At 39.9% G+C, this 15,509-nt stretch overlaps 1 protein-coding gene across 1 annotated transcript in view; it reads right to left on the bottom strand.

Annotated features, from left to right (window-relative positions):
- ADCY2 (adenylate cyclase 2) overlaps window positions 1-15,509 on the bottom strand; it is a gene marked incomplete at its 5' end in the record, with an annotated part of 204,281 nt that overhangs the window by 177,585 nt on the left and 11,187 nt on the right. Inside the window, one exon of the mRNA XM_084212764.1 lies at window positions 7,040-7,237. Coding sequence (XP_084068890.1) covers window positions 7,040-7,237 — 198 coding nt within the window. The remainder of the gene's footprint in view (window positions 1-7,039; window positions 7,238-15,509) is intronic.

Raw genomic sequence — 15,509 nt, 5'->3', positions numbered from 1 at the left:
AAAAATCTTGCCACATTCAGTTTGTGCATATTTATCAGAGCCTTACATTTCTATTGTACATCAATATGTACATCTGCCTTGGCAGAGTTCATTCACATGACTTGCACTGCAATTATCACGCTGCATGTAAACTATGCAATAATCTTGATGAAAACTACAATCAGCTCAGCCTTTGTACTTAATTGTCCCCACCAAGATGAAAAACACACTTCAAGAAATGGAGTCAAGGAAAATAAACTAGCAGGAAAAAAAAAATTTCATAAGGTTTGTTCAGTAAGTTACCGGATACAACCAGTATCTTCCACTTTATTTTACATCAAACGTCTCTCAGAATGTTAAAATGAATGCCTAAAGAGATCAGAAATAGACCAAAATTATTATCCCCTGATGTTTTAAATTCTGACTCTACTTCTCCAGAACACTGAAAGGATAAAAAATATTTAGATAGCAAAAAGCCATAAACTTCTAAAATTCAGAAAATGCATCTCTTTAGCTTTTAGATGAACTTCATACACAGGTCAAAGGAAATTGTCATTTAAAACATCTCAGTAGTGTCCAGACGTTCTGTGGTCCATAGAAATAAAGAACTAAAAGGATGCTCCTGAACCACTGAAGTAATTCTCTTTGAAGACAGTGACTGACTCTCAGCTAAGGACAGAATCCCACTGTAAAACCAATTCATTATTTTAACTTTATTATCCTGAGTATATTAACCTCCACAAACCAAGTGCCCCAATGGTTATGAGATAAATTCCAATTTTTAGTTTTGTTTTCATTACCAGCCAGATGACTTTTATTTTTGTTTGGGTGTAGGTGTAAATGTCACTAATTCTTTGTCTTCCATAGCCTCTCCTCAAATCTGATGTCTGCAGCCACAGGCTAGCTGTAGATGGCAGTCACACAACTCTCAGCATTCTTCTTCTCTGCAGATTTATACCCAAGTCGAGCTCTTCTCACCTCTCACAAAACACGCCTTTCTCCTGGTGATCTTTTGAATAAAGGTGCCTAGAAGTTTACATGGCCATCCAGGCAGGGATTCATCTTTAGCTGGATACTCTGCCATCATAAACAAGTCTTCTCTGGACACACATCCAAATGACCCAGTGATAAGCTAATGCTTCCTGTCTTCATTCTGCTTGTCCTTGCTTCTTTTTCTAGTGATGAACTCAGTCTCTAGCTGTGACTTCTGCTGTTAGTCCCAAATGCAGGCACCTTATATTTCCTATTATGACATTTCATCTAGCTGCTATTACTGCAGTCCTCAAGGTCAAGCTTTTCTTCCCCATAACATTGTGATCTTTTGCTGTATTAGGAATCCTTGAACTGGGTCATCAACAAATTTCATTATAGCAGTGACATTCAGTCACCCCTTCACAAGTAAAAAGCACTAATAAAGAGAAACATTCTCCAGAGAGCTCTCTGAGAAATCCAGCCAGAAATCCTCCTCCTGCCTGATACCCTCTAAAGTCACACTACCTGCCATCTCCCCTCACCTACACGTGCAGTTACCTTAATAATCTCCTTTAGCAGGGCTTCTAGTCTCCTGTCTGGAACAAAAGTAGATTTTGTTTTTTCTTTCCAATATACACTCCCTGTTTACAACAGTTGTCAGCTCTTTCTTTGCTGCTCTCATAATGCACTGCCAGGACATAGCAAAGGTTAACAATGGCACATTGGTTATGCCAACCAGGGATCAGACACCATTGTATTATATTAATCTACTGTATTACTGATTTTAGTAACTGGCAGGTGTGTCTAATAGTTCATCTTTTTCCTGTCTTCTACACAGATATCACCACACCAGACTTGATAAAAGCACTTAAACGTCTTGCTATTAACCCTGTGACTTTATATATCTATAAAAGAAGCATTAGGATAAAAATCATTTGTTCACTTTACAAGATTATAAGTGCAAACATGGCATATACTGGTGGATTGGGGAGTTCTTGTTTTTCTATCCCGCCTATTCCTAAAGCAGAGTCTCATCTGCCTGGCAGTATCTTTTCCTTTGATACAACCCTTCTGGTTTTCTTCAGGTCCTTTTCCAGGTGAATATTCACCTACAAGGTACTGAACCATGCTCCTACAAGATTTGGTTCCTTGTTCAGGATACTCATTCCTGAGAGTATGATTAATCTTGAACTTTAAAAAAGACACTCCAGATCCTGAACAAGTGGTATAGCACCAATTCATCCTCACTTTCCTGCGCTGCAGGGACTTCACTGACATCTGCCTCGCTTTCCTCAAATATCTAGCAATTTATTTTTCTATATACTGCTTAACTACAAAGCATGTTACTGATAGTTTAGGGCAGGGCTGACTTTAGATAAGGCAAGGTGTGGAAATCAGACCCAATGTAATTCATGCAGACAAGTCTTCCCTTTCTGCAGACCCATTGTTTCACCAAGCTGCCTAATACAGGAGCTGATTACCAAAACCACAGAAACTCTGTGTAGGCTCTCACCCCTCAGCACACAACAGATATCCCCAGGCGCTTTTTTTATCTAAAGAAAGATAATTATAAATACTAGGGCATAAAATTTTGCCCACACTTCCTAAGCCAGGACTGCTCCAAGGCCCAAATCCAAACCATTCTACATCAATGGATTAAAAGAAAACAAAGAAGTACTTTAAATTCAGCTCAAAAAGTAGAATTTAGGCTAAAATAATCAAATATATATTCTAAGCACATCACTCTGGATATTTTTTTAAGACCATAAGTGTCAAATTCCGCTTGAAGTAATTTCTGTGCTGTAACTGAATACAGAGAAGGAGGAACACATCTGGTGCCTGCACTGTGCAAACATATTTATGATTAAATAGAATTGAATACCAAAATCCTGCAATGATAGAATTCATTAGACTAGTATAATGCTGCATAATTACTCTTTTTTTATATCATCCACTGCATGCTTTAAGAGCTCTTTTTACCCACTGATATCAATGTGCTACGACATATTTACATACACCCGGTATAAAAGGCTGAGGATATATTAGACATGTCAGAGGGTGACACAGAAAAGCAACTGTTGTACAATAACTACACTGTCAGCAAAACAAGAGAAAACTGATTTAAATTCAGTCCCTGGCAGGAAACTCTACAGACAGGTACTGGATTTACATTTTGAAAGGAAAGGTGCTTCATACTATAGTAAGGAAGAGTTCTAACACAACAAAATCAATCCATCACTCCTTTCTGCCAGCACTCCTTACTCAGCTTGCTGCCTTGCATTACTGGCCCTCCCCCAACACACCATCCACAGCTTTCCTCACGGACCTTGCTAAGTAAGCATCACCCTCAGGTCTTTCCTCACTGAAAACATCTTCACACATAGCTGCTCACACCTTAGACTTGGAAGAAAGTTGCCAGCAGGCAGTGGCTCTCTCTGAGCCTCAGCATGACTAGCTTTGCTCCACTTCTTTCCCAGGTGTCTCATGACTCCTAGTAGGCAGCCCAGTCTCCCTCCTGGCTCATGCAAACTGTAGCACACAAAGGTTAGGATCCAACTTCCCCAAGCCACCAAGGAAAACCAGAGGCTCCAATGCCACAAAAAGTTGGGCTGACACCAATAAAGGAGGGTTGCCACACTACTTTTAAAAAAAGTTGTCAGGTATCAAAGACTTTTGCCATCACTGTTTCAATTCTTTTCAAGTTAAGGGCCCACTGTCTCCCTAAGGCACACTCCTTCTCCCTCTCAGTGTACTCACCATTCTTCATTGTTGACACAGAGGAGTAAGGGAAGTTGGACTAAATAAAGAGGTAGGAGAGCTACGAAGGCTGATGCTGCAAATATGCTGGCTGCTCTCCCAGATGGGTTAGGGATGATGCCCAGGCAGCCCAGTGACAGTAACAGCCTTTGGATCAGGTTCAGCAGGCAATTAAGGAGCCAGCATGGAGCTGGCAGATTGGCACAAGGGACAGAGTAAGTGTCCACAGCCACACTGTCCTCCCCCTTCAAACAGCAGCCAAATACCCACCTGATAACACTTTTCTCCAAAGCTGTACCTGCAACCAAAGCAGAGTCAAGGAAATGGAGACTGATAAAAGCAGTCTGCAGGGACAGCAAAAAGATTGCTGAAACCAATTACTATTTGCACTTATTTCACATCAGCCTACATGTTTCTAATAAAAAAAACCCAAAAGAACAGCCCTGACCAACCACTTCATTTCCAGCCCTCTACTAATTGTGGGTTATTTGAGCTATGTGCCTGCAGGCTAAGGAAGAACTGCTCTACATTAAACATATATTGAGTTCCTAACCAAAATAATCTCTCTCAAATGGTATTTTTATTGTAAACAAAACTGTAAAAATTCACACCTCGGGTTCCTTAAGACAACAGAGAAACAGTGCAATGAGCAGTTGCAAACAGCCAAAAGACACAAGAAAATCATTAAGCCAAAATTTAAAAGATGCAAGGGTGTCACTCAAAGGGCTGTCCACAAATGGCACATGCTCTGTCCACTAACTGTGGTATGAAGAAAATCTATCTTTCAATAGTTACTAGTACAAGCCATATTCTTAACAAACTTAAGATTCATGGGACATGAAAGTTATGACATTTTTAAACTCTCCTGAACCAGAACAGAAGTTAGGCTGCAATTTGAAGTAAATTAAAAGTAAATTAAAGTAAATATATACAAACATGAAGTAAATTAATATAAAGCACTTGTTTAGTAAGTAACTGTGCATGAACTGACTTTTTCGTTTTCATCATTTTCTAATTAGTTAATGTTGACAGAGATATATTTGAAACCCAACTAATTTAAATTTTACATCATGTCTCCTTTCTTTCATAAAAAGCATAAAGGAATCACAAAACCACTTCAATTCGCCCAGTAAAATGGTTTAAAGGTTCACAAAATGTAAAATTTCAACAAAGAATCTGTCACTGATCACCAAGGAAGGATTTTTCAAATTTGGTTTCACATACAGGAGATAACATCAGTTATGGACCTGCAACACTAGCATCACAGGAATACAAGGCAGTATTTTACTGCACACAGCTCTTTTTCAAATATTTGAAAACATCAAACCTTCAGTCAGTCTTTTGTGTAAGGTGTCAAATTCCCAAAAAGATTCCCGTACTTCCACAGTTTACTCTTAACTGACACTAGGCAAAAGTACTCCCCCAAAGCAGCCCAAAACACCGCACTGCTATTCATAGGAGAAAAAAAATGCAGGTTTGGGGAAGTGAAGGATTCTACTACAAGGAGCCACACGACCCTGGACTCAGCAGTGGCCAGGGGCTACCCTCCCACCAGATGCCAAAGGCATCTGCCACAGGGCCCAGGCATTCTGCAAGAGCCCTGCCTGCTCCCAGCTGGAGCCCACAGAGCCCTGGGCAAGGCGGCTGCCTGGAGCCGGCTGCTGCTGGCCCAGCAAGAGAAGCAGCTCCATCCCAAATATCCTTTTCTCCAAGCAGCTCCTGCAGGCAAAGCAAAGAGAAGCCTGAACATCAGAAGAGTTGTGTCCTGGCAACCTACAGGAAGACAATGCCATTTCCCAGAGCTCTACAGTCCCTCCTCCATCACGGGGCCAGGCGCATCCCTTGCATGCTGTGGGAATGCCTACATTTTTCCTAAGAGGAAAGCAAGGCAGGACAAATCATCACAGGCTAAACACAACCCCAGGACTGAGACATCAGCATCCTTCTTAGATCTCTTTCAGTCCATGTGCTTTTGAAAATCATTACCCTAGCTTTCAAATACCAAAACTAAATTTAGTATCATTTACAGTGAATAAATAATATGACTAACTAAATATTGGCATCTAAGATTGGAAGTCTGAAATATTCTAGCATGACGGGACACAAAGGCCAATGAAAACAAATGAAAAAAGTAAGACCTTGTGAATTACTAGATGAGCTATCACAAAGACAGAAGCACTCCCAGGGTGAAATTCATATCGAAAGAAAAGTATTTCATGCTCTGATGTTTTTTATTTCATGCAAGTGTGACCTGGTTTGGTAGTTTAAACTATTGAAAAGATAAAACCTGAAAAAAACCCCAAACCAGGTAGGAGGTTTCTTAGAAAACTAATCCCAGAACCTTCCAAGAAAATGAAAATATAAAGCTACCCACAAAGATAAGGGCTCCAAAAGTATTACCAACATGCACCAGTAATTTTAAAAATTTACATTTAAGAGTTTAAAGGAACTACTTAAAGTTCAGTTATTTGTCTGAGTCTTTTCAAGATCTGAATAAAAAGTCAGAGAATTTATTCCAAGTCTGTCTCAAGGACCTAGAGGGCATTCTGGAGAGAGTAACACAATTTAAAGGTTAAACTCATAGAATCAGCACGAAATCTTCAGAAGACATATTTATATGTTTAAAAGACTTTCGCCATCCTTTGAAGAGTTATAAAAATATTATATGAGCCATATTCCCATGTAGAGCTGTTTGGAGAAAAGAAAATAATGTGACAGAACTCAAAAGAATCGATCAGCCACAGCGCTGGATATTGCACATCATTTATTGATGTTTCAAAAGTGCTGCTATTAGGCTGCAATTATATTTTGCTTTTTCTTCATTACAAAATTTTAAGAATATGAAGGGTACTTCACTTCTTCCCTACTCATCCATTTTCCTAGACAAGTAAAGAGACTCCCAGTCCTTTTTCTCATGCGTTGCTAGAGAACACCTTGTAGACCACAGAAAGCCTACACTGAGACCTCAAACATTTTAAACTGAAAGAGATAGCAATAAGCAGTGTTGAACAAAACTAGCATTTCTGCCATGCTAACTGGTCACTAGAATCAAATATTCACCCTACAAAGAAGCTGGTGATTGGAATCGAGTATTCATGCTTAAAGCAGCTTAAAAATATAACAGCAAAATCCTTCCAATATTTCCTAGTATTTTAAGTATGCACATCTCTGGTATTTATAAAGCAGATCAAGGGAGTCTCAGCATGCAACCACTTAGTCACAAAACCATTTTGTGAGATGTCCCACAAAAATGAACGTGGATGTTTTTGTATAGAATGGTTCTTGGAAATGTACCCAATGGAAGTAAAATTAGCAGTAATGACAGTCTTACCTGGTCCCAGGGACAGATGATTCCTCCAAAACACATAAAGAGATATCCCATGGCAACAAGACATACCCAGACCACCAGAGAAAATATACGAAGCAGCTTCTTAAAGACGGGTTCTACGCAGACAAGGATAAATATAGCAAAAAAAATTGCTAGGGCTGTTGGAACAGTTATTAAAAATGCCACGTGGTCTTCAACTTCCTGAAAACAGAGGAAAATGAAAAGGAAGTTAAAAACAAATGTACTTTAAGGTCAGATATCAGTAACATACTCAGTAACTAAACTTATTGTAACATCAATAACTCAACTTATTGTACATGAAGAGAGAGAAATACACGACTGGATATCTAAAGTGAGTTAAATCAAAATAGTATTTCTTTCATGGTAAGAAGCTGTTACGTGGAGCATCAACCTTGTAACGACTACTGTAACTACTAACCACTCTAGCACAACACTTCTTTTGCTACTCTGAGTTGCAGCAGGCTGTGAGAAGTGTGGGCAGCATGAGGGGGGCTGAGTCGGAAAGCTGGTCCCAAGCTCAGTCTGCAGTGCACCCACAGCCCATGGCCAACCATCCAACAGCTCCACTGCCAGCACACACAGAACAGAGGGGGGCAAAATGCAGAATGGAAGCTTGCAAGAGCATGAATCCACAGGAGAAAGAAACTTCCCCTGATGCCTGGCATGCCCCTGCAGAACCTGTTCTCTGCTCTGCAGACTGAAAAGACCCACCCCATCCATCAGGAGAGGTGCTGGAGCTGAGGCAGGCAGCCCCATCTGCTCTGTAACAGCCAACACAGCCACAGGAACGTGGTGGTGACAGCAGCAGGGATCCTCCTGTGAGAGGCACGCAGGTCTGCCCCTGACACACTCCTGACAGCTGGGCTGCTTCCCGGGGCTCCCAGCAGGGAGGTCACCACGACACTCCCAAACCTCACAGAGCCCACTACTGCCCGCTGCTGCAGCTCCACAAGGGCACCAGTGACACTGCCAGAACAGCCTGAGCAACACCAAGGTGGATTGCAGAGGGTGATGGTAAGGCACTCTGGAATGCAAGCTGGTTTTTTACCAATCCTCGCAAAATCGAAGTTCCCAGGGGAACAGATCCTCAACTCATTCCACTCCAAGTTTGATGCCAGTATCAGAAAGAGATGCTCTGAGTCTGAAAGGGGATTGCAAGTGGGCAGAAAAAGGAATTCCAGCCACTCTAGCCTGTGTGCTGGCTTTGGGGCATGGGCAGTAAACAAGAGATGTGCACCTCGGACCTTGTCACACAGGAGTGCTGGAATGGAAGGATACAGGCTCTTCAGGGAGGAGAGGAGAGGGGACACAAGGAGGGGGCGCTTCCCTCTATGCCAATGACCAGTAGGAATGCACAGAGCATCCCCTGCCAGGTGATGGATGAGGAGCTGAGGGCTTATGGGTTGGGTTAAAGGGAGAGCAGAGACAGGCAACATTACAGTGGGGGCCTGACACAGGTCATCCAGCCAGGAAGATGGAGAAGATGAGACCCTCTCTAGACAGGAACAGCCTTGGTCCTCATGAGGAACTTCAGCCACCCCAACATCTGCTGAAGGGGTAACAAAGCAGGGCATGAGCAATCCAGGCGGCTCCTGGAATGCACTGATGATAATTCCCTTCTCCAAGTGACACAGCACAGGCTGGGTGGGGCTTTGAGCAGCCTTTTTTAGAGGAAGGTGTGCCTGCCCGTGGCAGGAGGGCTGGCACTAGGTGAACTTTAAGGTCCCTTCTAACCCAAAGCACTCTATTTATTTGAAGCAAGTTGAGAGAACTGTAAATCACCCTGAACAATGCAGCTGTCAAAATGCCTCACAAATCAAGGACGTCCATAGCTCTACAAAAGCCTTTTTGACAGTGATGGTTGAAAGGTACTAGATGTTTTGATTCTGCCTAAAGTATTTATCTGGAAGTATAGACTCTAGATCACATATATACATTTTCTCCTAGCAACTGCTTACTTTGAAATGTACCAACAACACCCAGAGCAAGGACTATAATATAATGTGAAGTAAGATTCAGCATATTCAATATTTAAATTTATATACAGAGCTTACTTGGAAGCAACTACACTAACATCTTTAAATGATCTAATGATGGGTGCATTAAAATAAAGTAAATATTTGATTTTCTATTGCTGTACATGCTCAAAAGTACGCCTGGTTGAAATACAACAGCACTATATCAAAGTACAGTCACAGGATCTTTAGTCATTCCCCAGCTGTTATGAATTCTAACAGCCTCATTTGCAGCAGCAAGGATTCCCCAAAAGCAGGCTCCAAATGCTACTGCTGCAACAGTAACCACAGACTTCATGCAGAAAAGCCTCAGATTCATTTTTCATGGTGAAATCTTCAAGAGAATATGAAAGTACTTATTTGATGATTTGTAAGACATCTAAGCACAAAGTAACATTTCTTTTTCTCTTATTTGTAGTTGCTTCCTTAGTGCCCTGTTAAATCTTGTTTATTGATGGGTTTTCAATTTAAATACATAACATTTTACTTAAAATTATCTTAATATGACTTTTTCCTTTCTTACATATAAAAGATTTGCTTCAATCAAATAAAAACTAAAATTTTATAAATAAATTTGTAAATTTGCAAACATCTACAAATGCCATCAGCAGGTGGGGATTTTTTGTTTTGTTCAGGTTTTTTTACCCTGATCTAGTAAATTTTACAGCTTGCTATCTAGAGACACATGCTTTAAAAATCTGGACCCCTTTGCTGTTCCCATTTCTTCATTTTCCTTGCAGCCCTGCCTGCATGTGCACTGCAGACTGGAACACCCAGCTGCTCCCAGCTCCAGCTCAGGAGCACCCACCACCCTGGCAGGCTGAAGCCATGGGAAATGCCACAATATACCCTGCCCTGCCTGGAAAAAGTCAGTTCATCTCTCAACTTTTCTTATTTTTAATTCCCTTTTAAATTTATCAAGTCACACATTTAAGCAATTTTTACTGCAACACTGACAATCACAGTACAAGTAAAAGAAGTGTCAGGAAATTTTAAGTGGTGATGCTAACCCTGAAATGCAAACACTAAGCTTCCAAATATCAAATACATACTCAAAGGCTTTTAAGCTCTTGGGTAGTCACACTGAAAACAAAATTATGGCCTCAAAGTTAGGCATAGGGGTAAGTAGCTGCAAGAGTACAGAGCTGCACAGTAAGAGTAAAAATATAAAACCTACTTACTAGTAGGAAAAACTACTGATTTATGTATCTAACTGTTGTGATTTTTGATCAGTCCCATCTCAGAGATTTGTTTCACTTAATTGATTGAGTAAGTGGCACAACCAATGTCAGCTCAGTTAACACCAAAAGCATTCAACTTCCACCAGGTGGATTGCCAAACTCTTGTTGCAAGAGACAGGTGTCACAGGCAACAGGACAACATCAACTTCCTTGCACCATCTGTCACACAGCCCAAGTCACAGCACCAAAGGAAACCACAAACTCCTGGAGTCAGCCCAGACTGTGGAAAACCACATATTTAAATGATGGAAAATTGGCATTTCAGCGATAAGGATCATGCTACAAAGATGCTAGTGAGAAAATCCAGATGCACTTCAACTGCATGCTCCTCCACACCAGTAAAAAAGCCATAAAAATACTGTAATTTCTGGGAGGATTTGGCTTCATAACAGATCAACAATATTTAGATGTCTGTTTAGAGCACACGTGTGCTCATGCAGCTACATATATTTATATGTATTCTGTAATTAGACCAATCCATCAAAATGCTTGCTCCAAATTAACAGCTACTCAATTTCCTTTTTTATGCATACACTGATCTCAACACTTAGCTGAACTATTTTGATCACTATATCTAAAATTTTACTTCTGCTTTCTCTCCTTCTGAGGTTGCCTACTACACAAATATATATTTTGATTTAAATGTATGCAAAGAAAAAAAAAAATAGACCACATAGTATCAGCTCCTGAGCACAGGTGACCTCCTCGAGCTGATACAGGAAAACATCCTTCTGCTCTCATCACACCACACCCTGTACAAATTCTGAAGTAAAACTGAAATTTAAAGACACATTAGGCAACTTATAAAATATATGAGAAAATAAAACTTCATTATAATTTGTATCTTTTACAGATACAAATGTCTACGAGGGGATTTTCCCAATCCTGCCTTTAAAATACAAACTAATGTCAGCTCAAGAAAAGCAGGCCCTGTACAGCAGAGGTTTATTTTGGAAACTACTTTGAACAATATTTTCCCATTACCTCAGAGGAACTATATCTCTATAGAATTGTAACTTTAAGAGCAGGACATTTAGAACTTGCAGCCTCCCAATCAATACTTGCAATTGTCAGTGTGCTGCAAGTTGGGTGTGGCAAAATCCTAAAGGTTAGCTGCTCTGTTACCTTAACCACTTCCCAAAGAGGTGGGGGGGGAGAAGAAAAAAAACCAAACCCAAACACTTAGGGTTTTTTTTTCTGCTAGTCTCAGAAATTAAAATACACCAGAGGTAATGGAATTAAAATATCAGCATGACACTTCTGAACATAATGGCTAAGCCTGCAATAGATGGATCTTACCTGACAGTTCTGTCTCCCTGAGTGTTTTCTGTCTTGCTGTCTTTTAATTACTGAAGAAATTAAAAAGTCTACTGTTAGAAATTTTTCAACCCCCACAAATTCTTCCAAAGTGTGATAATCTTGTTATCACCAGTAAGATCCAAAGTCACTTTCAATCATCTTTCCAAAACCCACAACCTTCTCTCAATCTACATCCTGATCTTTCTCAGATAATGTCATGCCCTCAGTTTAATTTTAAACAGTGAAGCTGCTGTAGAGCACTTCACTGTCACATATAAAAACAGAGTCAGATGAAATAATCCATAAAAATGAACAACTAAGCAGTCAAAATGCCAGTTTTAGCATAAAATCTTTTCACATGGTCCCTCATTCTTTTGACACTTTATTCTTTATTCTTTCTGTTTAATGGAATTCACCAGTAGTCTATATACAGAGGACTCCTGCTGGGATCTGAAATTTCACATGCTTTGAATTAACTCAAACCATTTACTACATTAAACTCCTGCTAAAATCCCTTTTTGCTGAGATCAATGAAACATGCTCTAAATGTAAATATAAAACCAAATGATTAATGTTCTTCAGACATTGATTTACTTTTTTGTTTCATACATCTATTCAATTTTCAGTATCTTCAATTTCATGCAGCTATTTTCAAAAATGTTGAGTACTAGCAGAAATGTTCCAGGGCTCAAGGATTACCAGTTTGCTGACCTCTCAATCAAGCATCTTCCTTTAAAAGGACTGACTGAAAGAATCTGTTGAGTTATCTCTGCAGCAAAAACTGCCCATTTTTCCTCTAAAACCTTTTCCAGGACTTGAGACAACAATTTTTAGAAGACATAATCTCCCTTCTCTTTGTAAAACTGGACAGCATTTAAATTCTCTAATATCACAAAAAATATTTCTTAACAAAATCTGCAAAATTCTTCTGGCTACTTGTGACCCTTCTCCTATGGTTTTATATTTTATTGAATTTGCTTATGGCTGACTACACTGTGTGCCATCTGCTAGACAGCTGGAAAAATCTCCATTTTATTAAGAGGTGCCGTACCCTGCTCCTGGCCAAGTAGCTGTACAGTTTCATCTAGGATTTCATCATTTAGGACAACAACTGAAAATTTTTTTGTCAGCAGTCCAAGGTTTCTTTTCCATCAATTCCATTAGTATTAGTCCATCTCCACGTCAGAAACTGTGCAGTGTCTTTAAAGCCAGATGCTATTTCCAATACCACACAATGTTTTCTGGATCCACAACTCAGAAAGACTCCTCTGCCTTTTGTGCCCAGCATTTATCTTTCATAACATAAAACTTTGCTTGTTATTCTTGCTTAGCTGCCTGGTAAGAAGCTTTTTTATGTGAGTTTGGGGGTTTTTTTGGTTCTTTTTTTTTTTTTTACTCTTCCATTGAGTTTTGTGCAGTGTATTCGAAGACATTAGCAGAAAATTAACTGACCTGTAACTTTTAATCAAACTCTCCTGAAGTTTGTGTCAATGAAGCTTTTTATTTTCACTAAGGCCCTATGCAACTGCATGTCTGATTTTTTTTCTCTTTGATTCGACATTCCCCGTCTGGCTCAGCAGATCAATGATAACAGCATCAGGCCCAAATCCAGCTGTTTCATGATGTCTGTTGTCTTGAGAAATTCAGTTCTGTCTATTAATGAGTCCTATGTGCAGTCTACACTTGCTGTTAGTGCACAGAGATCTCTGACTCCACACTAGATGAATCTCAGTCCAGCCATGTGCACATCACAGGGATCCTGTGCCATCACAGCTGCCCAGCTGCTGTGTGATGCTGTATGTAACCACGAGAAGCAGTTCTGCATCCATGGCCCCATTCTGCACCATTCTGCATTCACATGGGAATATAATTGGAACAGCAAGATTTCATCCAACCCCTTCAGATGACATTCTGGCCACCTGAAGCATTTCCCTAGGCTTGAAAGCCATGAACCATATGTGCTGTAAATGTGTTGTTCCCCATAAAAGAAGTGTTCAGTTTTGCAACAGGGCAGCCCTTCTGCTGCAATCCAACAAGAACTGTTCTCTGGCATTACAGGCAAGGTCCTTGTGAGCACAGAGGACCAACAGTGACCAAACAGCGACCAACCCTGCACGTCCTGCCAACACCCGTCTGACCACACACATGCCTGACTACCAAGCCAAGCACTTTTGGCCAGTGGTGGGGTTTTTTTTAATAAGTCCAGTCACATATAGATATTATTTATCTTCTCAAACAGTCAGTAGAAAATGATGGCATCCAGATTTTTCCAAGTTTGCCTGATAGCTGTAAGTGAACCTCACCTGCTTCAGTGTTGTAGCAATAACTACCAGGAACACAAAGTCATACCTGAGATCAGATTTCTCTGTTTAATGCAAAAAATATCAGACCCCACAGAGGCTTTGGAAAGGCTCTTCGGAGGTGCTGTGGATGCTGTGCAAATAACAGTAACATAAGAAGTTGGAAGAAAACTTCTGGAGATAAAATATTTGTTGCTAGTGAAGAAAGCAGAGAACATTGTACCATTCCCAGAAATGACCCCCCAAAAAAACCAACCAAAACAAAACAACCAACCAAAAAAAACTCCAACTGGTTGGCAAGCAAACTTTCAATAATCAGCTAAGAAAATGTGCTTAAAAGGGAAATCAAAGAAACCGGGGTATTTGGGAAATAGGGATTTTGTCTCCAGAAGGCAACTGATCTTAACAAAGAAAAGATAAGAATGATTTTGGTGGCACTTCCAACATCATAGGAAAACATTCAAATTGAATGTTATACATTGATTGTCACAGAAACAGAGTACATGGTTTAAGAGAAGCAGTAATGTCAGGGAGACCAGTGAGTCTCAACTAAATGAAAGGACAGAGGTTGATTTAACTCAGCTAAGAAGGTTTCAGTAAAGGAAAGGCAGAACAGACTCTCTTTTTAAAATCTGGCAGAGCAATATGACACCATATGAAAGGATACACTCTTCTCTACAAGCCTAGGAAGCTCGATGGAAGAAGGAAAATGCCTGTTGTTGAAGCATTATTTACACAATAGTCTTACTGAAAACTCGGTGTGAAAAATCATCAGCAGAATAATAAAAAAGGAGAGAAAGACTGAAAGCCATAGTGTTCACCAGGGACTGAAGAAAGGCCAGTATTAACAGTCTAAGAGAATTAACAAATAGTATAAAGTGGCTATGAGCCAAAAAAAAGAGACTGAACAGCAAAGCCTCATAAAAATAAATTACTTAGAGGACTGGTTATCATGCAGATATAAGGAAGGCTGTCAAAGAAGAAAACACAGCAGATCCAGGGGTACTTCAGTGACTCCCAGATGGACTTGCTAAGCATCACAACAGCAGATGGAAGCTGAGACCACAGTCTGTGTCTCATGCACTGCTGAAAAACAAAACAAACAAGTACACAGACAAAAAAATCCACCCATACAAATAAAAAAAATCTTGAGATCAGTCTGATCTCAAGAAATGGAAAGAACATGGTCCACAAAAAAATGCTATTGAGGGGCTTTAAAAAAATGACAAATCTTGTCAGGAAAACAAATGAAAAACAAAACCCAAACACTAAAATTGAAAGGGGGAGCTATAAGCTTACAGATTGAAATCTTTGTAGGTAGCCTGAAGACACTATAAAACTCAGAGGCACAGGGCAAAAGCTAATCAATTCCCCTTAACAACTTGAGAAAGACCAAAATACAAGCAGAACATCTCAACATCCAAGTGAGGAAGCTTCTAAATTTTTCTTCTGTAGAGGAAAAACAACCAAACACAAAAAAACAACACAACAACCTGAAAGGGGATAATGAAAAAGGATTTAATATAAAGGCTTAATTAATATAAAGACTCAATAATGCAGGCCTTGAAGAAAAGAACTTGCGTGAGAAATTATTTTT

The sequence above is a fragment of the Fringilla coelebs genome (assembly GCF_963513975.1).
Source record: "Fringilla coelebs genome assembly, chromosome: 1".
Taxonomy (NCBI): domain Eukaryota; kingdom Metazoa; phylum Chordata; class Aves; order Passeriformes; family Fringillidae; genus Fringilla; species Fringilla coelebs.
This window is presented reverse-complemented; position numbering and strand designations above follow the sequence as displayed.